We start from the raw sequence: 25527 nt of genomic DNA on the forward strand, positions 1-25527 counted from the left end.
TAACAGAGCCCATGATGCCATATATCCTAACCAGATTCCCAAGGCTTTTGTGTCGGTATTCCAACTCTGTAATAAACACTACAAAAGTTTGGGGTCACCTAGAAATGTCCTGTTTTCAAAAGAAAAGCAAACATCCCTTAAATATCCCTTAAAATAACATCAAATTGATCATAAATAGTGTAGACATTGTTATTGTTGTAAAAGACTATTGTAGCTGGAATCAACACTGCATCCCTACTAGTTGTATGTGAGAATGATGTTCATAGACTTCAGCTCAGCATTCAACATGGTCATCCCCTCTAGGCTGCTCAACAAACTCCATGACCTGGGGATCAGCCCCTCTATCTGCAACTGGACTACAGGGAGGAGGTCAAGTGTGGTGTTCTAAAAACAAGCTGGCCCTCAATAAAAGAAAACAAGGGGCTCAATGTGGATTACAGGACGTCAAGAGGCTGCAGTCACGCCGCAGTTCTCATCGGTGGCACTGAGGTGGAGTGTGTGCCCAGATTCAAATTCCTGGGTGTGGACATCACCAAGGACCTCTCCTGGACACACTGAAGAGGCGACTCTGGGATGCTATCCTTCAATGCAGAGTTGCAAAGAAAAAGACATATCTCAGACTGGCCAATACGAAGACAAGATTAAGATGGACAAAGGACCACAGACACTGGACAGAGAAAGATTGGGAAAAAGGTGTTATGGACAGATAAATCTTTGTTTTGGCCCTGTCTGGGGCCTCCCCCAGATAGGACCACAGTATCACTGGACCCCCCTGTCTCAGCCCCAAGGTTTTACGCTGCTATATTAATATGCCGGGGGGAGTAGGATCAGTTCTCCTACTCCACTTTAAATCCTTGTAAATCTAAGTAATGCACTCTCTAAATATTCTTGTCTCCTTCTCTGTTCAAACTTAGGAAGACATGAGGTCTTGGCCCACATCTCCAGAGTACCATGCTCTAAAGACTCGTTGCTGCCCCTGTCCAAATTCCTCCTGACTGTGTTGCAGATCAAGAGGATACCTGACGATTCCAGATGCCAGTCTGATAATCACTCCCAACCCCAGTCCAGCTCAATCCAGTTGTCCCTGTCCTTGTCCATCTGGTCATGCTTCTGACTTGGATGAGGTTTTATAGACTCTGGACACAACCCAAATGCATTTACTAATTCTTACAACTTTTACTCTTAAAATGTTCACCCAGCAAAGCCAGAAGACAACTGGTCACCCTTCCGAGCCTGGTTCCTCTCTAGGTTTCTTCCTAAATTTCGGGCCCTCTTAGGAAGTTTTTCCTATCCACTGTGCTTCAACATTGTTGTTGTTTGCTCCTTGGGGTTTCAGGCTGGATGTTTTGTAAAAGCACTTTGTGACAACTGCCGATGTAAAAACGGCTTTAAACATTAATTTGATTGATTATTTGTTTGAGTTGTTCAATTCAAAAAGAGGAACATTCATGAGACGGAGACCAAATGAAAAGATGCTGGAGGAGTGCTTGACGCCATCTGTTAAGCCTGGTGGAGGCAATAATATGGTCTGGGAGGCTTTGGTGGTGGTAAAGTGGGAGATTTGTACAGGGTAAAAGGGATCTCAAAGAAGGAAGGCTATCCCTCCATATTGCAACGCCATGCCATACCCTGTGGACTGCCCTTGACTGGAGCCAATTTCTTTCTACAACAGGACAATGACCCAAAGCACAGCTCCAAACTATGCAAAAACTACAGTTGTGCTCAAAAGTTTGCATACCCTTGGAGAATTGGTAATATATGTACCATTTGGAAAACATGAGTAAGCAGGCAAAACACGTCTTTTATTTCTTATGGGATTCACATTCAACTGTAAATCATAACAGAATGGCACAACCATAAAATAAAACATGGCAACAAAGAAACATTTTTATTGACCCCTGTTCAAAAGTGTGCATACCCATAGTTCTTAATACTGTGTATTGCCCCCTGTAGCATCAATGACAGTGTGCAGTCTTTTGTAATAGTTGTCTATAAGGCCCCAAATTCTTGCAGATGGTATAGCTGCCCATTTGTCTTGGCAAAATGCCTCCAGGCCATGCAGTCTTTGGTCGTCTTGCATGAACCGCACATTTGAGATCTCCCTAGAGTGGCTAGATGATATTAAGGTCAGGAGACTGTGATGGCCACTACAGAACCTTCACCTTATTCTGCTGTCACCACTGGAGGGTCAACTTGGCCTTGTGCTAAGCTTTCGTGCAGAAGAATGCAAATTGTCTGCCAGTATTTCCTGATAACATGCTGCATTCATCTTGCCATACATTTTCACAAGATTCCTCGTGCCATTAGAACTCACACCCCCCCAAAACATCTGTGAGCCACCACCATGCTTCACAGTGGGGATGGTATTCTGTTCACTATAGGCCTTGTTGACCCCTTTCCAAACATAGCGCTTGGGTTAGGTTTATGGTTGTGACCATAAAGCTCGATTTTGGTCTCATTACTCCAAATTACAGTGTGCCAGAAGCTGTGAAGCATGTCAAGGTGTTTTTGGGCATTTTTTAACCAGGCTTTTTTGTGGCATTGGCGCAGTAAAGGCTTCTTTCTGGCAACTCGGCCATGCAGCTCATTTTTCTTCACGTATCGTTCTATTGTGCTCCTTGAAACAACCACAACGTCTTTTTCCAGGGCAGTCTGTATTTCTCCTGAGGTTACCTGTGGGTTTTTCTTTGTAACCCGAACAATTCTTCTGGCAGTTTTGGCTGAAATCTTTCTTAGTCTGCCTGACCTTGGCTTGGTATCAAGAGATCCCCGAATTTTCCAGTTCTTAATAAGTGATGGAACAGTACTGACTGACATTTGCAAGATTTTGGATATCTTTTTATATCCTTTTCCATTTTTATAAAGTTCCATTACCTTGTTACAAAGGTCTTTTGACAGTTCTTTTCTGCTCCCCATGGCTCAGTATCTAACCTGCTAAGTTCATCCATGTGGGAGCTAACAAACTCATTGACTATTTATACACAGACAGAAATTGCAATTTAAAAAGCCACAGGTGTGGGAAATTCAACTTTAATTGCCATTTTCACCTTGGTGTCACAAGGGTATTTGGGGTATGTAAACTTTTGCTCAGGGCCATTTGGGTGATTTCTGTTATGATTATGATTTAAAAAGGAGCCAAACAACTATGTGATAATAAATGGCTTCATATGATGATGTTTTTTACATGATCAGTCATATTTTCAAAATCAATACCAAAAGTTCACTATTTCTGTCAGGGTATGCAAACTTATGAGTACAACTGTATTCACTGTAACTTCTTCTAAACACATATCTAGAAAAGTTAAAAGTCAGCACCCAATTGTTTTGGAACATTGCTCTGCTCATTAATAATACATGCATGAATGGGGATTGTTGTCAAGTTAGCTAAGTAATTCAACATCTGGTAAAATGTACCAATTTCTTAGCATGAGCTCAATTTTGTTGCAGCTAAGTTAAGTGTAATTACTTCAGAAATCCCTCTGTCGTAAATTGTAGTAAATCAAAATGTCTGTCTGCTACTTTAGATTAGCTGTGCATGGCAGTGACACAATGGTCTGCACGTGTTTTGCCAAAAACAGGCTGGAGGCAGTTTGCAAAGACACACAACAGTCCTAGCAGCTGCTAACTTTCTCAAAATATAACAGCTAATTGCATCTTACAGGGGTATTTTTTTCCCTTTCCCTCGCCCAATATCCTTACCCCAGCTTCTTTGACTCAGACAAACACAAATTCCCCCACGGGGTGAGCTCACTCATATCTCTGTGAAGTAGTCAGTGAAATGCTGTATGTAAATGTTTCTTTCTTTTTGAAAGACTCCTTTTACTGACCCGAGAGTCACGACTCCATTATTTTATTTTATTGTTTCATTGGATGACTGTTCATCTGAAAGGCTGAAAGAGTTCTACAACATCACTGGAAGGATTCATATGCTGTCTTATGCTTAGTGTATCAACCAACAACTCCTTACATGTGAATCACATGTGAAACATTCAACTGAAGTTGAGCTCAGTCATTTGTTGCGTCTGAGCTTTTTGTGAGTAAACAGCGGGAGGGTGACAGAGACTCACGCTGGTCTGTGCACGACTTCATGGACATTTATGGTTTGTGTGGTACTGGGGGTATTGAAAGGGTTAGTGGTGGTCGGGGGTGGGAAGCTGTGTATTCAACCGGTTCTCATATTCTTTAGTATTACTACCCAGGGGGCCGAGGAGTGATGAGATTGGATAGTGGATGGATGTACGCTTCACTACTGTCACGCTAGCCAGAAATAAACCTTGAGACTACAAAAGACCTTGTGCTGCTTTAAAAAAGGAGCAGCAATGATAAATAAAGATTCTTTGTTATCACAGAGATTGAAGGAGCTTCTTGTGCTTACTCAACAATGAGCCTGTATCTGGGAGCGGGCCTTCATTTGCGTTTAAGCTGAGTGACGTTTAGATGCATTCACGCTTATCATCCGAAGGATGTGCAGCATCATCAGCGTGGTGAGGGGATGTTTGTTTACTTTTCTAACAGTCTAGAGATATAAGGATCCGTTTCCATCGTTATCAAATCAAACAGTGCATGCACACGCGCACACACACATGCGCACACACACATGCGCACACACACACTCAATGTTGTTGATTTTGGACAGGTAAACACATTTTTTGGAGATACAGAGACAAAGAGAGAGAGAGCGAGAGAAAGACAGAGAACAGAGGTACAGGGAGAGACAGTGACCCTTTAGAGCAATTGGTCCATAAGCACCAGCTTAATCCAACCACAACACCATCACTGTTTAGGAGGCAGGACATAGCCTTTCAATGCCCTTCTTTATAAAGTTGAACAAAAACCTAACAAAAGGAGCCACAAACTGAAGCTCATAACACAAACAATGATCCACAACTGAAAGCAAAACATGGGAATTTTAAATAGGGTCCCCAATCAGAGGCAACACAGCGCAGCAGCCTTTAATTGGGGACAACCAAAACTGCAGCGCAGAGATGCCTAGAGGAACCTCTGCGGTCAGGCCCTAACTGTGGCCCCTAGGCTCATCGAGATGGCTAGAGGACCCCAAGCAGGACCTGAAAGTCAATAACAATACTCAAACCACTCAATCTCTATCCAAAAACCTACAGTAATTATTGGCAAAATAATATGTCATCACATACTTAAACAATTATTGGTAAAAATATAAAATTAACACAACATCTTGTTAGGAAAATAAAAAAGGAAAAGATTAAGAATACAGATTCTGTGACCTTATTCTGACCATAGAGATAGGACGCCATAGAGATTCTGTGACCTAAGTCAGAGAAGAAAGACTGTAAACACTGTGGGTTAGGTAAAGTGAAATATTATATACTTCATACTTCCACTGCTCCAATTTTGATTTGTTGATCATTTGTTTTAGTTATTTTTCCATATTAATTATTTGTCGTTTGTCCTACTGTATACTGAATTATTATTGCTGCTTTGCCAATGTGGCGACATTCAATTCATTCCAGTAAAGTACCTAATGACTTGAACTGAGAGAGAAAGAGAATGATGATGTAGTGTGCTAATGGCAATTTTAAAACATCAAGTCTGAAAGGCATATTGACAGAATGAGAGACTGAATGAAGCATATGAATGAATCCCAGACCGGTATGTCAGTAATATCAGTTATGCCTGGGTGATAGAATCACATGGATTATCCAAACTATACCACAGTGTTATCCAGCTCTCCTCTCCGCTAGCACTTTGCCATTTGTCAGGAGAACATGTTATTGTTGCCTTCCCCAGGATCATTTATTTAGTGTAGGCGAGCAGAAAGATGGGGATGAAGAGGCGAGACTGGGAGAGAGAAGGGGTGAATAATTCAGCAGGTCTCCAATAACGTTGGAGAGAACGGCTGTTTTCCACCACTGCAGGCCTCAGTCTGCACATGCAGACACGCACCACATGCTCCTCCCCAAGCCGGTCTGACAACCCCATGGTGAATTCTGATACCTTGTGTCATAGGAATAATGCATTGCTCAGCCTTGGTATCAAGCCATTAGATACCATAAGGACCCCAGTATGAGGACAAAAGCAAAGAGAGAAGGTTAGATCATTTACCTCAGCGAAGATCTGCACTCACCGTTCACTGTTCCTGTAAGTTACGTAGGTCTGTAGTCATTGTTCACTTGGACTGTTGCTAAGGCTCACGGCATGGAGAACTTCTGGGATTTCCAGGTAGACCATCTGCATGGAAACGATGATAACCAGGTTTGTTTTGAGCGAATGTTAGTGAAGTGTAGTTTGAGTGGATTTGAACTAACATTTATTCTATTGTTATTTTCCTATAGACTGTTGATCCAGGCCATTGTTTACCCTTCTAAATTCACGATTCTGAAATGCATAAACGGTTTGCTGTATGAATGAAACATCACTAAATGCTGTACTAAAATATTAAGTGCTGTCTGTGCAGAACAGAGTAGGATTATGGCACTTCAAAGAAGGTTGCCAGACCTGCCACTAGCTACATTCATTAGTTATAGAAGCCTGTATAGTTCCATCCAACAGTGGGTTGCCAGTTTTGCTTGTGGCTTGATAGATTCTGAAGATGGTTGTTTGCTGAACAGCGTTGCCAAGTCTCTTGTAGTATAACGGAATTGCTGTCCTTCAAGCCTTTGACCTAGGCACCAACTATGGACCATTTGAATGCACTCCCACAAAGCAGTGTTTTTCAGTCGCTCCACAAAAGACGCAGACCTTGCAAAGCAAGAGAAACGACAACGTGAAAGCTGAGCAATATCACCAATGTATATGCTATATTGGCAAGCCATTTCACACTATTTCCATTTGCTTAAAGGGTTGGATCCTAATGTGGACTGCCAGTGCCCCCCCGGGGTGTATTGCTGTCGGCTGTATCTCCAGCATTAGCATAAGTAGCATTATAAATGGATTACATGTTATCAAATGAGCTTTAGATAATTTCCCTGTATACACCGCTCTCAACCTCAGCAACATGTCTGATCGTTGGACCAGAACTGTGTGCTTCAGGCAAATGGAGTATTGATTGATAGGAGCTCCCAGGTAGAAATATAATCAATAAACTGAACATAGATTAGTTCTCTGTTGATTTATTTGGAATGCTCCTCTTCTATTTAATGAGCAATTCACATGCTGCATTCAGTATGGTACCTGGTGTGCATGAGAGAGGGTCATTGCTTTGATTTGGGATGTCCATTCTACAAATTGTATTTCTATGAGTGCTCAAGGCCTATAGAGTTACAGTATGGTTTGTAAGAATGTACTTGTAGTAAATCTCTTGTTATAAGACAGAAGTCTCTGTTAAATAACTGATCGGTTGGTCCTGCGTAGTGAGCAATATAATAACAAAGGTGTCTTTTGTTTTTTCAATTTTTTTATATATATTTTCAACCATTCAATGGCGTATGCTTGACGGGTGGATAGGGAAACTGTGTCACATGCAAAACTGTTGTTTCTCTTACATCATTGTCCACAGAAGCAAGTGGCCACACTCACAACCCACTCAGGTTACCCCTGCCATCACACGGGGCCAGATCGGGTGTCTGGTTGCCTAGCAATGCCTTGTGTCTCCCTTACCTGTTCATTTAATTTCTCTCATTCTACCTTTTCTCTCACTCTCAAACCCTCCAATCCTTGTTTCAATCTCTACTCTTAACATGAATGGACCCAGAATTTTCCATAGCATCTGGCCGACTAATCAGTACTTTAGTTCTGGGTTAATCGAGATTATGAATGATAAGATCAAGTGCGGGTGTTTCTAATTTACATTTAAGTCGTTTAGCAGATGCTCTAACCCAAAACACATAGTGAATATATACACTCACCTAAAGTATTATTAGGAACACCTGTTCAATTTCTCATTAATGCAATTATCTAATCAACCAATCACATGGCAGTTGCTTCAATGCATTTAGGGGTGTGGTCCTGGTCAAGACAATCTTCTGAACTCCAAACTGAATGTCAGAATGGGAAAGAAAGGTGATTTAAGCAATTTTGAGCGTGGCATGGTTGTTGGTGCCAAACGGGCCGGTCTGAGTATTTCGCAATCTGCTCAGTTACTGGGATTTTCACACACAACCATTTCTAGGGTTTACAAAGAATGTTGTGAAAAGGGAAAAACATCCAGTATGCGGCAGTCCTGTGGGTGAAAATGCCTTGTTGATGCTAGAGGTCAGAGGAGAATGGGCCGAATGATTCAAGTTGATAGAAGAGCAACTTTGACTGAAATAACCACTCGTTACAACCGAGGTATGCAGCAAAGCATTTGTGAAGCCACAACATGCACAACCTTGAGGCGGATGGGCTACAACAGCAGAAGACCCCACCGGGTACCACTCATCTCCACTACAAATAGGAAAAAGAGGCTACAATTTGCACGAGCTCACCAACATTGGACAGTTGAAGACTGGAAGAATGTTGCCTGGTCTGATGAGTCTCGATTTCTGTTTAGACATTCAGATGGTAGAGTCAGAATTTGAGAACATGGATCCATCATGCCTTGTTACCACTGTGCAGGCTGCTGGTGGTGGTGGTGTAATGGTGTGGGGGATGTTTTCTTGGCACACTTTAGGCCCCTTAGTGCCAATTGGGCATCGTTTAAATGCCATGGCCTACCTGAGCATTGTTTCTGACCATGTCCATCCCTTTATGACCACCATGTACCCATCCTCTGAAGGCTACTTCCAGCAGGATAATGCACCATGTCACAAACCTTGAATCATTGGAACGGGAGCTTTGTGCCCTGGATATACATCCCACAAATCTCCATCAACTGCAAGATGCTATCCTATCAATATGGGCCAACATTTCTAAAGAATGCTTTCAGCACCTTATTGAATCAATGCCATGTAGAATTAAGGCAGTTCTGAAGGCGAAAGGGGGTCAAACACAGTATTAGTATGGTGTTCCTAATAATCCTTTAGGTGAGTGTAAATTTTTGTTAGAATTAAATGTCATGTTTGACTAACTGAGCCGTAGAGGACCCACGTGTTAAGAATGTAGTAACCCATGGCTAATCTGGGCAGGAGAGGACATTTCCAAAACTTAGGCAATATCATTGACAACAAATAGATCTTATACCGGATTGATATTTGTTCAAAACTGTTAGGCTTGGGTTTAGAATGTATGTTAATGGTAGAGAGTTAAGGTTAGGGTTTATGGGTTAAGGTTAGGTTTAAGGGTTTGGAGAAATATGATCTATAATATAACAGGTGTGTGCATCACTGCCTTGTGTTTGCAGATAGACAGATGTGTTGTTGTTGTCCATTGTAACCATATACTGTATATAAAATGGACGACGCCCTTTCGCTCTTTTCCATTGGTGAAAAATGAAGCCGCCAGTGTCCCGATACGGCGCTGACATCTTGGACTTGCGTCTGCACAGATAGCGATCTTGGGACCAGTTCTGCGCAGTAGTTATGCACAGTAGCGAGCAGGAAGTAAAGCCGTAAAGCCGCAAAATCAACGGCCCCTCCCCTGTGCCCCGCCCTCACAGAATGCGCATACCGTAATCAATCGTAAGTCCAAGTACAGTACAACCTTTGCTTGTTAAACCTAGACGATATGTTATAGCCTAACTTACATCATGTTTAACCTTAATTTAGAATAGGCCTAATACAAAAATAATTGGTAACTTCTAGCTAACGATCACCTGCTAGCTATTAACGAGGCTTGTTGTCTTTTAGCTAACGTTAGCTAGCCCATTACATTTATTTACTAATTAAATAGCTTATAAATTTAACTTACCAAAAAAAATTCAAAGATCGATTGGAAATGCCAGATCGGTTAGCACAATGTACTGCAGAACAACCCATTATGTCCGTGTGAAATTATATCAATTATAGAAATTTAGAGATTAAATGTAAAGCTCCAATCTCCTCAGTCCTCCGAAGGAGGATGGCGCTTCAGTGGCTCCTTGGCTCAGATAGCTGTCAATCAAAGCTGTGAATCACGACGTCACACCACCGTTTTTAGAGCATTAAATAACTAACTAAAAACAAACTTATTTTAAAAACAAACTCTTGAATTTACATTAGCGTGATACAAACTACAGTAAATGACAGAAACCAGCTTCGGAAAAAAGATAATTGAAGGGTAATTTAATTGTTTAGTTGGCCTCGCGTCCCATTGAATAACATGGGGAGGGCGGGGTTTATGACCTATACTGGGACCACTCACCAGGGGGCGATCGAGACGTTTTGGCTTCACTTTTCAGGGCTTGTGCGGCACGCTTGATTGTAACCTGCATTGTGTGTCTGCAGGATACTTTATTCTATTGCCTTTTTTTCTCAGTCTTTTTTCTCCGTCATCTATCGTTGTCTCCCCCCAACCAAATCCACATTTCTCTCTCTCTCTTTTCCTCTCTCACACTTTCTCTCTTCAAATTCCTGGCATAATGTAACAACGTACAAATTGCTAGTGAACTCCTGAAATAATATGAATCCATTTGATTTACAGTTGAAATCCCTTTCTCTGTCACTCTCTCCCTAGTCTCCAGGTTCAGATTCTCAGACCTCTCCTCAGGGAGCAGAATCTTCAATCCGGACACCCATGCTTGAAGGGAGTGACAGCTTTGAATCTCCATCCCTTTCCACTAAAGAGGTACATGTGTTTGTCCATTACGGTATTTACCTGACAGTGTCACTAATAAAAGTGGCCCTGCATTCTGACGCCCAATGAGTCTGCCAACATTTGAGTTTTTCACCATTGTGGCTGGTAGTGATGGTGTTATGACAACAAAGTGACCCCTTAGTAAAATGTGTTCTCCTGTCCACTAACAGACCAGGAGAAGCCTGGCTTCATTCCCTACTTATGTAGAAGGTAAGACCTGCTCTGCTCCTTTGACTGGTTCCTGTCCTTTTGATAGAATTATAGAGAGGGGGAGAGATGCGTGTGAGAGTGAAGGAGTCAGGCAGACAAACCGCACTGAAGCGTTTGAATAGTGGACTAGAGCCCCTCTGTGTCTCACTCGCTCCCTCTATTTCTCTCTCTCTTTCAGCCTTGCATGACATTTTAAATTGCTGACCCAGCCCTAAATGTAGGCTTACACATCAGTGTACCCCACTGTGCTCAGTCAACCAAGCATTTACTAGAGAAACCCACTTCTTAAATATATTCAGTTTGACACTGACAGAGTGTGGCCGGGTAAGGTAACCCAGAGTGGGAAGATCTCAGTAGAAATGCCCCTCATGTCCTTCTCAAACCTCATTGGTGGAGGTCAGAGGGGAGGGACCTATTGCCTTTGCCTCCAGTGCAAGACTGATTATATTCAAGAAGTGTTTTTCTTTGGTTTGGTTGATGGAGCACATCACTTGTATTCTGCCGATACCTACATTTATTGCCATATCAACATTTTTTGTATGTCATGCAGGACAGAGAGAGCAAAAGTGTGGCGGTCGAAATGAAATTCAAGAACGAGACAGGTTTTAGTGCTCTGGTGAAACGATTCAGTGTGGCCTGTCTCTCTCCTTCGATTTCTTTTATACTTCTCTCTCTCCCTTTTCTCCTTGATTTTATCCATTCATCTATTTCTCTCAAAACACACACCCACACTCTTTCTCATGCCCTATTTCCTCCCCTATCTATTCATGCACTCTGCAGGTTTTAGTTTAGATGGAGCACTGTGTCTCTGGGTCCTTTAGCTCTGGTTGATTCACATGGACTTTCTTTTGCGTGCATACATTCCCTCTCATCAGCCTCCAGGCCAATAAATCATCCATTGATTCAACTTCTCTGTTTTCCCGACATCTTTAGAATTGGCGCCTTTAAAGATATGTTTGAGAAAAAAAAGGGATTCATACCTTTCTGTCCAGCATAATACACGGACAGAGTTCAAATCTTTCTGCGCTTCTACCTTTTCCCTTCCCTTTGCCTCATTTGCGCTCCTCTCTAGTCCCCGGTCCGTGTGACCCAGAGGACCTGATTGATGGGATCATCTTCGCTGCCAACTACCTGGGATCCACCCAGCTCCTGTCCGACAAGACCCCGTCCAAGAACGTCCGCATGATGCAGGCCCAGGAGGCTGTTAGCCGCATCAAGGTGAGGGGAGAGACAGATTTAATTTCGTCATTTTCATTTTGATTCAGTTCAGAAAGTATGCCAATTTGGAATCGGAAGTTGGTTTACTTTCTGAATTTCAGAGTGTATTGACTTCAACCGTGCTCGACAGCATGTTTCAACGTTTCTCTTACGGGGGTGGTTCTAGATTGATTCCAAACTAATGCATAATATCTAGTCATTTTGAATAAAGCGTAATTCGTATTGTTTAATAGCATCTTCATCTGGATATCTGTTTTGCATAGAAAAATTCTATGAACGGGGTTAAGGTCTAACATCAGTACATTTCCACATGACTGCGTCACACCTCAAAAAGGTACTTTTGTCATCTTCCAGGTATGTCAGCCCTTCACTTCCTCAGACTGCCCATAGATCCTGGAGTAGGGGCGTTTTACTGCCTGTCTGAGCTGTAGTCCATAACTTCCATAAGTCCAAAAGTTCTGCAGAGACGTTTCCTATTATGCCAGAGGGGGTTTGTTGTTCCTGACATGTACCACAGATTACCCCTTAGCCATTCATACTGGTATCGTATTGTTATTATCAATCCAGATACCAATGCAATTATAACAGAACACAAGTAGTTGTGGTGACACATATAATATGGTCTTTCATAAACCAGGTGGTTTGAATCCTGAATGCTGATTGGCTGATTACTATGCTAAATGACACTGTATACCACAAGTATGACATCTCTTTTTAATGATCTAATTACGTTGGTAACTGGTTTATTAAAACAGTAAGGTATCTCAGAACAGGGGCATGTTTACCACTGTGTTACATCACCTCTTCTTTTAACAATACTCTGTAAGTGTTTGGGAACTGGGGAGACCTATTGCTGTATTTTTGAACGTGAAATGTATTCCCTTTCGCACTTGATATAGGATTTCAGCAGCTCAATAGTTTGGGGTTTCCTTTGTTGTATTTTTCATTTCATAATGCACCAAATGGTTTCAGTGGGTGACGGGTCTGGTCTGCTGGCAGGCCAGTTCAGCACCCAGACTCTTACTACAGAGCCATGCTGAGTGCAGAGTGTGGTTTGGCATTGTCTTGCTGAAATATGCAAGACAATGCCAAACATTCCCTGAAAAAGACTGGATGGCAGCATATACTGCTCCAAAACATTTATATATTGTTCAGCATTAATGATGCCTTCACAAATGTGCAAGTCACCCATGCCATGTGCACTAATACACCCCCATACCATTGTGGATGGTGGCTTTTGAACTGTGCACTGATAATAAGCCAGATGGTCTCTTTCTTCTTTAGTCCAGAGGATGCTGCATCCATGATTTCTAAAAATAATTTCACATTTTGATTTGTCAGTCCACAGGACAGTTTTCCATCTCGCCTCAGTCTTTCTTAAATTAGCTCAAGCACAGAGAAGGCAGCAGTGGTGGATGCAGCAACGTACTGTGTTTACAGACAGGGGTTTTTGGAAGTGTTCCTGAGCCCATGCAGTGATGTCCACTATAGAATCGTGTCTGTTTTTAATGCAGTGCAGCCTGAGGGCCTGAAGATTACAGCCATCCAATATTGGTTTTCGGCCTTGTCCCTTGCATACAGAGCTTTCTCTGGATTCTCTGAATATGTTAATGATATTATGTCTCTTTAAAGTCGAGCCCTGTATTACTGCAATAGTTAAAACATATGAAATACACATACATTAAGAAAATCTATGAGTGAACAGTAAAACTTTGCTTTGAATTCCCCTTTAGTGGGTGGCATTATTAAGCCATTCAAGCCATCCCCTCCAAGAACTGCCACCTTAACGTGGTGGAGGGGTTTGAGTACCCGAGTGACCCTAGGAGCTATGTTGTCTGGGGCTATATGCCCCTGGTAGGGTCTCCCAAGGCAAACAGGTCTTAGGCGACGGGTCAGACTAAGAGCGGTTCAAAACCCCTTAATGAAGAATTCAATTTTGAGTACCGTGACGTCGCCCGGTATGGCGCAGCCGGGGCCCCACCCCGGAGCCAGGCCCGGGGTTGGGGCTCGAATGCGAGCGCCTGGTGGCCGGGCCTTCCCCCATGGGGCCCGGCCGGGCTCAGCCCGAACGGGTGACGTGGGGCCGCCCTCCCGTGGGCTCACCACCCACAGGAGGGACCATAAGGGGCCGGTGCAAAGAGGATCGGGCGGCAGTCGAAGGCAGGGGCCTAGACAACCCGATCTCTGGACACGGAAACTGGCTCTAGGGACGTGGAATGTCACCTCGCTGGCGGGGAAGGAGCCTGAGTTAGTGCGTGAGGTTGAGAGGTTCCGATTAGAGGTAGTCGGGATCACCTCTACGCACGGCTTGGGCTCTGGAACCACACTCCTTGAGAGAGGATGGACTCTTCACCACTCTGGAGTTGCCCATGGTGAGAGGCGGCGGGCTGGTGTGGGTTTGCTCATAGCTCCCCAGCTCTGCCGCCATGTGTTGGAGTTTACCCCGGTGAACGAGAGGGTCGTTTCCCTGCGCCTACGGGTCGGGGATAGGTCTCTCACTGTTGTTTGTGCCTACGGGCCTAACGGCAGTGCAGAGTACCCGACCTTCTTGGAGTCTCTGGGAGGGGTGCTGGAAAGTGCTCCGACTGGGGACTCTATTGTTCTACTGGGGGACTTCAACGCCCACGTGGGCAACGACAGTGACACCTGGAGGGGCGTGATTGGGAGGAACGGCCCCCCTGATCTGAACCCGAGTGGTGTTCAGTTATTGGACTTCTGTGCTAGTCACAGTTTGTCCATAACGAACACCATGTTCAAACATAAGGGTGTCCATCAGTGCACATGGCACCAGGACACCCTAGGCCGCAGGTCGATGATCGACTTCGTTGTCGTCTCATCTGACCTGCGGCCGTATGTCTTGGACACTCGGGTGAAGAGAGGGGCGGAGCTGTCAACTGATCACCACCTGGTGGTGAGTTGGATCCGATGGCGGGGGAGGAAGCTGGACAGACTCGGCAGGCCCAAGCGTACTGTAAGGGTCTGCTGGGAACGTCTGGCCGAGTCTCCTGTCAGAGAGATCTTTAACTCCCACCTCCGGCAGAGCTTCGACTGGATCCCGAGGGAGGTTGGAGATATTGAGTCCGAGTGGACCATGTTCTCCACCGCCATTGTCGAAGCGGCCGCTCGGAGCTGTGGCCGTAAGGTCTCCGGTGCCTGTCGAGGCGGCAATCCCCGAACCCGGTGGTGGACACCGGAAGTAAGGGATGCCGTCAAGCTGAAGAAGGAGTCCTATCAGGCCTGGTTGGCTTGTGGGACTCCTGAGGCAGCTGACGGGTACCGACAGGCCAAGCGGGCTGCAGCCCGGGTGGTTGTGGAGGCAAAAACTCGGGCCTGGGAGGAGTTCGGTGAGGCCATGGAGAAGGACTTTCGGCTGGCCTCGAAGAGATTCTGGCAAACCATCCGGCGCCTCAGGAGAGGGAAACAGTGCCCTACCACCGCTGTTTACAGTAGAGGTGGGCAGCTGTTGACCTCAAGTGAGGATGTCGTCGGGCGGTGGAAGGAGTACTTCGAGGATCTCCTCAATCCCGCTGACATGTCTTCCATTGAGGAAGCAGAGGATGAGGGCTCAGAGGTGAACTCGTCCATCACCCGGGCTGAAGTCACAGAGGTGGTCAAGAAACTCCTCGGTGGCAAGGCACCGGGGGTGGATGAGATCCGCCCTGAGTACCTCAAGTCTCTGGATGTTGTGGGGCTGTCTTGGTTGACACGCCTGTGCAACATCGCGTGGCGGTCGGGGACAGTGCCTCTGGGATGGCAGACCGGGGTGGTGGTCCCTCTTTTTAAGAAGGGGGACCGGAGGGTGTGTTCCAACTACAGGGGGATCACACTTCTCAGCCTGCCCGGGAAAGTCTATGCCAGGGTTCTGGAGAGGAGAATACGGCCGATAGTAGAACCTCGGATTCAGGAGGAACAGTGTGGTTTTCGTCCGGGCCGTGGAACACTGGACCAGCTCTATACCCTCTACGGGGTGTTGGAGGGTTCATGGGAGTTTGCCCAACCAATCCACATGTGTTTTGTGGATTTGGAGAAGGCATTCGACTGTGTCCCTCGCGGCATCTTGTGGAGGGTGCTTGGGGAATATGGGGTCCTGGGTCCTTTGCTAAGGGCTGTCAGGTCCCTATACAACCGAAGCAGGAGCTTGGTCCGCATTGCCGGCAGTAAGTCAGACTTGTTCCCAGTGCATGTTGGACTCCGGCAGGGCTGCCCTTTGTCACCGGTTCTGTTTGTAATTTTTATGGACAGAATTTCTAGGCGCAGCCAGGGGCCGGAGGGTGTCAGGTTTGGGGACCACACGATTTCGTCTCTGCTCTTTGCAGATGATGTTGTCGTGTTGGCCCCTTCTAACCAGGACCTTCAGCATGCACTGGGACGGTTTGCAGCCGAGTGTGAAGCGGTGGGGATGAAAATCAGTACCTCCAAATCCGAGGCCATGGTCCTCAGTCGGAAAAGGGTGGCTTGCCCACTTCAGGTTGGTGGAGAGTGCCTGCCTCAAGTGGAGGAGTTTAAGTATCTAGGGGTCTTGTTCACGAGTGAGGGAAGGATGGAACGGGAGATTGACAGACGGATCGGTGCAGCTTCTGCAGTAATGCAGTCGATGTATCGGTCTGTCGTGGTGAAGAAAGAGCTGAGCCGCAAGGCGAAGCTCTCGATTTACCAGTCAATCTACGTTCCTACTCTCACCTATGGTCATGAGCTTTGGGTCATGACCGAAAGGACAAGATCCCGGATACAGGCGGCCGAAATGAGTTTTCTCCGCAGGGTGGCTGGGCGATCCCTTAGAGATAGGGTGAGAAGCTCGGTCACCCGGGAGGAGCTCAGAGTAGAGCCACTGCTCCTCCACATCGAGAGGGGTCAGCTGAGGTGGCTTGGGCATCTTTTTCGGATGCCTCCGGAACGCCTTCCTGGGAAGGTGTTCCGGTCCCGTCCCACCGGGAGGAGACCCCGGGGAAGACCTAGGACACGCTGGAGGGACTATGTCTCCCGGCTGGCCTGGGAACGCCTCGGTGTCCCCCCGGAAGAGCTAGAGGAAGTGTCTGGGGAGAGGGAAGTCTGGGCCTCCCTGCTTAGACTGCTGCCCCCGCGACCCGGCCCCGGATAAGCGGGAGAAGATGGATGGATGGAAGTTATGTCTGCATAAGCCTGTGGTATCTCAAGAACCTGACAGTCATAAAAGAGCATTTAAAAACATTCTGTTTTTCCTATTTATTTTTTAGTTTAGATTGTTCAGATGTTTATGCAGTACAGCTTTATTTACAAATCAGCCAACATTAGGTCCTACTGCAAGTCAGGGACTCTTGCCAACTGAAAAATATAAAATAATGATGTGTGCAAAAGTTTCAACCAGTAATACAATTCAAAACTGCATGATAGACTGTATGCAGAAGTTTCAGTACTGATGTTGAGGCATGAATAAACACATCACCTATACATGTAGTACTGTTGCTGACAAAAGTTTTTTACTATTTTATTTCAATGCTTGCAAAGACAGACATTGTTTGTTTCTGTTAAAGAAAACAATTTTAATGTTTACTTTCTTAACCGACTCAGTAACGTGTTTTTAAATAAATGTTATCATAACCATATGTAGGTGGAAACTGTCTAAGGTAGTAATGTTGATATCATCCTAATGTAGGTTTTGGGCCCTAGAGAATAGCATATATTTGGTTTAATTTGTGTTTAGTACCAAACTAAGATTATATCAGAAATTAGATTGCAGGTGTGCAAATACATGAGATGTGTGGCAGTGAACAGTATTGGTCATCAGCATAAATATGAGATGGGCAGCAGTGTACAGTATTGGCCATCATCATAAATATGAGATGGGCAGCAGTGTACAGTATTGGTCATCAGCATAAATATGAGATGGGCAGCAGTGTACAGTATTGGCCATCATCATAAATATGAGATGGGCAGCAGTGTACAGTATTGGCCATCATCATAAATATGAGATGGGCAGCAGTGTACAGTATTGGTCATCAGCATAAATATGAGATGGGCAGCAGTGTACAGTATTGGCCATCATCATAAATATGAGATGGGCAGCAGTGTACAGTATTGGTCATCAGCATAAATATGAGATGGGCAGCAGTGTACAGTATTGATTATCTGCATAAACATGACATGGGCAGCACAGTATTGGCCATCAGCATAAACATGAGATGGGCAGCAGTGTACAATATTGGTCACCAGCATAAACATGCCTTAAGTTTTGTCTTCGGCAAGTGAAATGCATGCTCGTACGGGTTAAGATCAGGTGATTGACTGCCATTGCAGAATATTCCACTTCTTTGCTTTAATAAACTCCTGGGTTACTTTTGCAGTAGGTTTTGGGTTGTCCATCTGTAAAGTGAAGTGCCGTCCAATCAACTTTGCTGAATTTGTCTGAATCTGAACAGACAATATATCCCTATACACTTCAGAATTAAACCGGCCGCTGTCTTCTGTCACATGATCAATAAACAGTACAGACTCAGTGCCATTGGAAGCCATGCATGCCCATGCCAGCACAATGCCTCCACCGTGTTTTACAGATTATGTGGTATACTTCGGATCATGAGCCATTCCAAGCCTTCTCCATACTTTTTTCTTCCCATCATTCTGGTACTTAGTTTCTTCTGTCCAAAGAATGCTGTTCCAGAACTAGGCTGGCTTTTTTAGATGTTTTTTTAGATGTCTACTCTGTCCTTTCTATTCTTCAGGCTTATGAATGGTTTGCACCTTGTGGTGAACCCTCTGTATTTGCTCTTGTGAAGTCTTCTCTTTATGGTAGACTTGGATAATGATATGCCTACCTCCTGGAGAGTGTCCTTCACTTGGCTGGAAGGAAAGGATCATACGATCATCCACCACTGTTGTCTTCCATGGACGTCCAGATGTTTTTTTGTTGCAGTGTTCGTTTTTTTTTCAGAATGTGCCAAACTGTTGATTTGGCCACTTCTAATGTTCCTGCTATCTCTCTGATGGATTTAGTGTTTGCAGCCTAAGGATGGCCTATTTCACTTTCATTAGAGAGCTCCTTTGACCGCATGTTGTGGGTTCACAGCAACAGCTTCCAAATGTGAATGCCACACCTGGAATCAACTCCAGACCTTTTACCTGCTTACTTGATTAAGAAATAATGAAGGAAAACCTACACATGTCCATGAAACAGCTTTTGAGTCAATTATTCAATTATATTTGGTCCCTTGAAAAAGAGGGGGCTACATATTAAAGAGCTGTAATTCCTAAATCCCTCCTCTGATTTGGATTTGAATACCCTCAAATTAAAGCTGTGAGACTGCACTTTAAGCCCACATTCATTATTTAACTGTAATTTGAATATATTTTGGTAAACAGACAAAATAAGAAAACTTGTGTCAGTGTTGAGTTATTTCCAGACCTAACTGTAAATGTAATATTACTATGTCCTGGTCTGAAACCAGATTGATATTTCTTCAACATGCAGTTGTCTGATAAAAATAAATGTATATTTACCAATTACCTCAGAATTTTAGCTAGGTAAGATAATTTAGAGATGGGATCAAGATTGTGAACGTATCTATTTTGCCCACCTTTCTGTAGTGGCAGCATAAACTTTAGGAATTTCCTCAGAAATAAGTGTTATAGTTAATATATACATTCCAGATCTCCAGAGATAAATGGTGCATTACTAACCAGCAGATCTGGGTCAGGTATGTCTGCCCTTGTGGCTGTCCTAGTGTTGATAGCTAGCAAAGCATTAATAGCTTATTTTTCTGTGAACAAACTCAGCAGAAAACCTTAGGTATTGACATGAAGTGTCCCTACATAACTGCTTGATTATTGATTACAGTGGATATAAAAAGTCTACACACCCCTGTTTAAATGCCACTTTCTTGTGATGTAAAAGAATGAGACAAAGATAAATCATGTCAGAACATTTCCCACCTTTAATGTGACCTATAACGTTAACAATTCGATTGAAAAACAAACTGAAATCTTTGAGGGGGAAAAGTAAAAAACCCAAAATAATCTGGTTGCATAAGTGTGCACACCCTTAAAATATTTTGTTGAATCACCTTTAGATTTTATTACAGCACTCAGTCTTTTTGGGTAGGAGTCTATTAGCATGGCGCATCTTGACGTGGGAATTTTTGCACACTCTTCTTTGCAAAAGCTCTCCAAATCTGTCAGATTGCAAGGACATCTTCTGCGCACAGCCTTCTTCAGATCACCCTACAGATGTTGAATTGGATTCAGGTCTGGGCTTTGGCTGGGCCATTCCAAAACGTTAATCTTCTGCTTCCTCTTCATCTTCAACTTTCTAACGGACGCCTGAAGGTTTTGTGCCAAAATTGCCTGGTATTTGGAACTGTTCATAATTCCCTCCACCTTGACTAAGGCCCCGGTTCCAGCTGAAGAAAAACAGCCCCAAAGCATGATGCTGCCACCACCATGCTTCACTGTGGGTATGGTGTTCTCTGCAGTGTTGCTTTTGCGGCAAACAAAAGTCCATTATTTGGAATAATGGACTAAAAGTTCAACCTTGGTTTCATCAGACCATAACACATTTTCCCATGTGCTTTTGGGGGACTTGATGTTTGTTTTTTCAACCTTCAGCTGGGCTTGGATGTTTTTCTTTGTAAGAAAAGGCTTCTGTCTTGCCACCCTACCCCATAGCTCATTCATATGAAGAATACGGGAGTTTGTTGTCACATGTAGCACACAGCCAGTACTTGCCAGAAATCCCTGCAGTTCTTTTAATGTTGCTGTAGGCCTCTTGGAAGCATCCCTGACCAGTTTTCTTCTCGTCTTTTCATCAATTTTGGATGGAAATCCAGTTCTTGGTAATGTATCTGGTGTGCCATATTTTCTCCACTTGATGATGACTGTCACTGTGTTCCATGGTATTTCTTACTTTTTTGTCTTACCTTTCTCCTGACTGATATCTATCACCAATGAGATCCCTCTGATGCTTTGGAAGCTCTCTGTGGAGCATGGCTTATGCTCTGAGATGCAACTAAGAAAATGATAGGAAATTCCTGCTAGAATAGCTGAACTTTATTTGTGATTAATCAGAGTAACTTGAAATTATGGCAGGTGTGTAATAACTTCTATTTAACATGAGTTTGGATGTGATTGGTTAATTCTGAGACTTATGCAACCAGGTTATTGTAAGGTTTTTATTTTTCCCCCTTTAAGATTTCGGTTTGTGTTTCAATTGAATTCTTCACATTATAGGTCATATTAAAAGTGAAAAAAGTTCTGACACGATTTATCTTTGTCTCATTCTTTTACATCACAAAAACCTGGCATTTTAACAGGGATGTGTAGACTTTTTATATCCACTGTATTCCTCCTTCATGTATTTTTTTAACTAGATGTGGATGTTCTGTCAAACAGATTAAAAGCAATAACGTTTTCTATCTTTAATTGGTCCAGAGTCCAAATCTGTTGAGGCAGCCAGGTGGATTAATTATTCTTCAGGGTTTTAACCATTTTCTAGAAATTGTCTCCTACAATCAGATAGTGCAGGGGTGTCAAACCGGTTCCACGGAGGGCCGAGTGTCTGCAGGTCTTTGGGTTTTCCTTTAAATTGGTTCCCAGGTCAGACCTGAACAACCAGGTGGGGGTAGAAATTAACCAATTAGTGAACTCATTAATCAATCAGGTACAAGGTGAGAGTGAAAACATGCAGACACTCGGCCCTCCGTGGAACCGGTTTGACACCTGTGAGATAGTGTGTCTACATAGTAAACAGATGTTGCTTCATGCATGTTTCTCAACTTCTCAAAATATGTTTTTGTAATCTTAGCCCTTGCCATATTCCTTTCATTAATCATGTGAGAAGTGAACCAGGGGTTGCATCTGACCTTCACTCATACTAATTTATTTTGACAATGAGTACATTGTATGGTCACTCTACTACAGTTAGGGTCTGCTTTTAGGCATGACAAAACACATCAATCAATTTTCTTTATTATTACTTATTTTTTTACACATTATTTGTGGTATACGGTCTGATGTACCATAGAATTCAGTGTTTTAACTGGTTTATAATACAGTGTTTTACTATAAACCCATCCTCTGGACTATTGTCACTCACTAAACCAATTTGTTTATTATGTGTGGTAAAAACACACTCAAGATTCTAATAAGGAATGTTACACTGGGTTGATTCAAGACCTCATTAAGTGTATTTTACATGAAATCTTGGTGCAGTTTAATATTTAAGAAAGCATGACGGTAGTAACTGTGTCAAAGTGAGCCACCTGCTGGCTGAAAAGAAAATGACCCATGTTGGACTGTGTAGTTTAATATAGGCACTTTTTATATATTCGGACGCATTGAATTACAGAATGTTTGGTATATCTTCTAAAATGGGTTGGACAAATGTATGTAATCAATAAACACACTGCCACTTAAGCCACCCCACCACATTCAGACAATGTCTCTGCTACTTCAGGCACATACACATCCAGCACGCAGACCCAGCCTGAGTTCTGTGTCAGATCTAACCCATTCTCCTGTGTGTGTGTGTGTTCCATGCCAAGCAGACGGCCCAGAAATTAGCCAAAAACAAGAAGAAGGTGCGGTACCACTCATTGATTGGCTGTTTAGTGTTTACTGTAGTGTTTGCTTGTGTAATGTCCCCAATGGCACCTTAGCCCCTATATTGTGCACTACTTTTGAATAGACCCCGATGGATAAAGATGCACTATAGGGATTAGTCTGCCAGTTGGGAGACATCCTGTGTGTCAAAGTCTTGTCTGTCTCTCTCTCGCTCGTTCTGTTTTCAGTTTTTTTACGTTATATTTTCTTTTCACTAGCATTATTTTCTGAATCCAGCAACCAAGTCCTGTGTTATTTATTCCATTGTTAGATCTGTCTGTCAATTAAATCCGTTGCCATTTTCCCATTCCATGTGAGACATTCTCCAACTTAACCCCCTGTAGAGTTTCAATGGGATGCTGACAAGAATACCTAGACTTATAGACTTTCACAAGCCTGTACGAGGAGGAAACTGAAATTGCTGGATGCAGAAAACTATTATTTTCTTTATACCGTGAAGTTGTGTTGTGTTTGTGGTTGTATTTTTCCTCAGGCACAAAGCCTCTGTGATATTGTGTTATTTGACTGTGGTGCTTACATTTGTAAGACTGGTTGCTGTGAATCCTGTGGAAGGCTAACATTACACACAACAGCACCTTGTTCTCTTCTGCCACATCTATATTCACTGTAACCTATAGGTTTTTCCAACTCCAGGGAACTCACAGGCATCAAGCTGGGTTTTTATTAAAAACTACCAGTCCCATCTCTGTAATACTAGGGTTGCAATATACAGCTCTGGAAAAAATTAAGGGACCACTGCACCTTTTTCTTTCCTTTTCAAAAAAGTCGAAATGGAAGGTTTTGAATGAGGAACAGAAGGGTTAAAATGAAGAGACCATTGCAAATTGAACACTTCTGTTCCTCACTCAAAATTTTGCTTTTCAACTATTTTGGAAGGGAAAGAAAAAATGTCAGTGGTCTCAATTCTTTCCGGACCTGTACTTGGAACTCAGGGTTTTTAGAAATCCAGATTTCCTGCATATTCTCTTCTAATTTTGGGTAACCTAGAATCAAGACCAAAAAAAAGTCTAAAATATTAATAACAAGGTTAAGCCTGATATTAAACACAGTACTAAGCCTGGTACTAACAAGAGTACTAAGCAATGTACAAACCCTGGTACTAAGCCCACTACTAAGCACAGTACTTAGCCTGTTAGTAACCTCAGTACTAACCCCACAAAGCCTGATACTAACATCAGTACTAACCACTGTCCCTACCTCACTACTAACCTCAGCACTAAACCCAACATCTCGGGTGAAGAGGCTATGAAGAGGCTATGCTGAAAAAACTAACAAACTAACACCAAATGTGCTGTACTGGCCAGAGGCACACTGAAAGAAAACGATGCCACGAGCTACCTCCAAACCATAGGTTGATCTGGAGCTTGGTTTTCCTTCAGTGTTGACTCTGTGACCTCTCTGTCTTCTTTATGGAATGATGTCAGCAGTACTAATCTCATAGACTTGATGTTCATTTGTCCTGTCCTGTCTGCTTTTTTTTTTCTGTTTCACTGTATGTATGAATTGTTCTGTTTGTGTGTGTGGGTGTGGGTGCATACATGTGTGTGTGTGTGTGTGTGTGTGTGTGTGTGTGTGTGCATGTGTATGTGCGTGTGCGTGTGTGTGTGTGTGTCTAAGCAGGCCCCAGAGGGTGAAGCCCAGCCCATGACCGAGGTGGACCTGTTCATCTCCACCCAGAGGATCAAAGTCCTCAATGCTGACTCACAGGTACACACAGTCTCCTGGTCTCTCTCTTCTTTTCTCATTATCTCTCTCTCTCACCTTTTCTCTCTCTCTGTGTTTTTTTCCTTTTCTCTCTGTCCTTTTCTCTCCTTTTCTCTCTCTCCTTTTCTTTCTCTCTTTTTCTCTCCTTTTTCTCTCCCTGTTCTCTCTGTCTTCATTTCTCTCTTTTTGTCTCTTTCTCTTTCCTTATCTATCTCCTCATTTCCGTCTCTCTCTCAAGGTCTTTTTAGACTAGGAGAGAGAAAATAAATCGATAGACTGTCTTTTCTTAGTTTTCAGAAGAATTTCGATAGTGTTTGAATTTACACTGGTTTGTATGGTCAGTGACCATGCAAAGGGTTTCACCCTGCAATCAAAGGAGTGCAGCAATCCTTGATCAGATCCCTTATTTGTTCCTACTATTGAGGTAATCCCGTTAGGCCCTGCTTGGTATCCAAGAAACAAGGGGGGCCACAGAACAATGGGTGAGTGCGTGGTCTGAGGAGGGGTGAGTAGGCCAAACCCAGGACCTTCAGGATGAGGTCAGATATTCCAATAGAGGTGATCTGTCTGGTGACGATGTATCTGCTTATCAAGAAAGGTCCTTGTGCTGTCCTGAGAGGAATACTCTTCTACTGGAAGGTCAATGTCCCTGGTATACTGGGCAACGCGCATGAAAATATTCAGCTGTAGAGTCCTGTATCCTCTCCTTCAGGAGCTTTGGTGAACGTACAGTCATGGACCCATCCAAGGAATCCGATAATCATTTGATTTTGCATCTCTGTTTTGAGAGACACAGAAAAGGATTCAACACAGTTAATAAAGTAGAAATGTAACATGACGTGGGGAATATTGTATTGAGTGCAAGGGAACGTAACCTTAGTGATAAATATACACTCACCTAAAGGATTATTAGGAACACCATACTAATACTGTGTTTGACCCCCTTTCGCCTTCAGAACTGCCTTAATTCTACGTGGCATTGATTCAACAAGGTGCTGAAAGCATTCTTTAGAAATGTTGGCCCATATTGATAGGATGGCATCTTGCAGTTGATGGAGATTTGTGGGATGCACATCCAGGGCACGAAGCTCCCATTCCACCACATCCCAAAGATGCTCTATTGGGTTGAGATCTGGTGACTGTGGGGGCAATTTCAGTACAGTGAACTCATTGTCATGTTCAAGAAACCAATTTGAA

The 25527-nt window shown here is 43.5% G+C and overlaps 1 protein-coding gene across 10 annotated transcripts in view; it reads left to right on the forward strand.

The window, feature by feature from the left end:
- Positions 1 to 25527, forward strand: part of apba1a (amyloid beta (A4) precursor protein-binding, family A, member 1a) — a 118156-nt gene that overhangs the window by 78341 nt on the left and 14288 nt on the right. For 7 of the 10 annotated variants that reach the window (XM_020052661.3, XM_020052662.3, XM_013136606.4 and 4 more), the window contains 5 exons: positions 10489 to 10599; positions 10779 to 10818; positions 11891 to 12036; positions 22551 to 22583; positions 24244 to 24333. In XM_020052661.3, coding sequence (XP_019908220.1) covers positions 10489 to 10599; positions 10779 to 10818; positions 11891 to 12036; positions 22551 to 22583; positions 24244 to 24333 — 420 coding nt within the window. The remainder of the gene's footprint in view (positions 1 to 10488; positions 10600 to 10778; positions 10819 to 11890; positions 12037 to 22550; positions 22584 to 24243; positions 24334 to 25527) is intronic. The other 3 variants (XM_013136609.4, XM_013136610.4, XM_013136611.4) reach the window with 3 other exon arrangements.

This window comes from Esox lucius, chromosome 13 (assembly GCF_011004845.1).
Source record: "Esox lucius isolate fEsoLuc1 chromosome 13, fEsoLuc1.pri, whole genome shotgun sequence".
In the NCBI taxonomy this organism is placed as follows: Eukaryota; Metazoa; Chordata; class Actinopteri; order Esociformes; family Esocidae; genus Esox; species Esox lucius.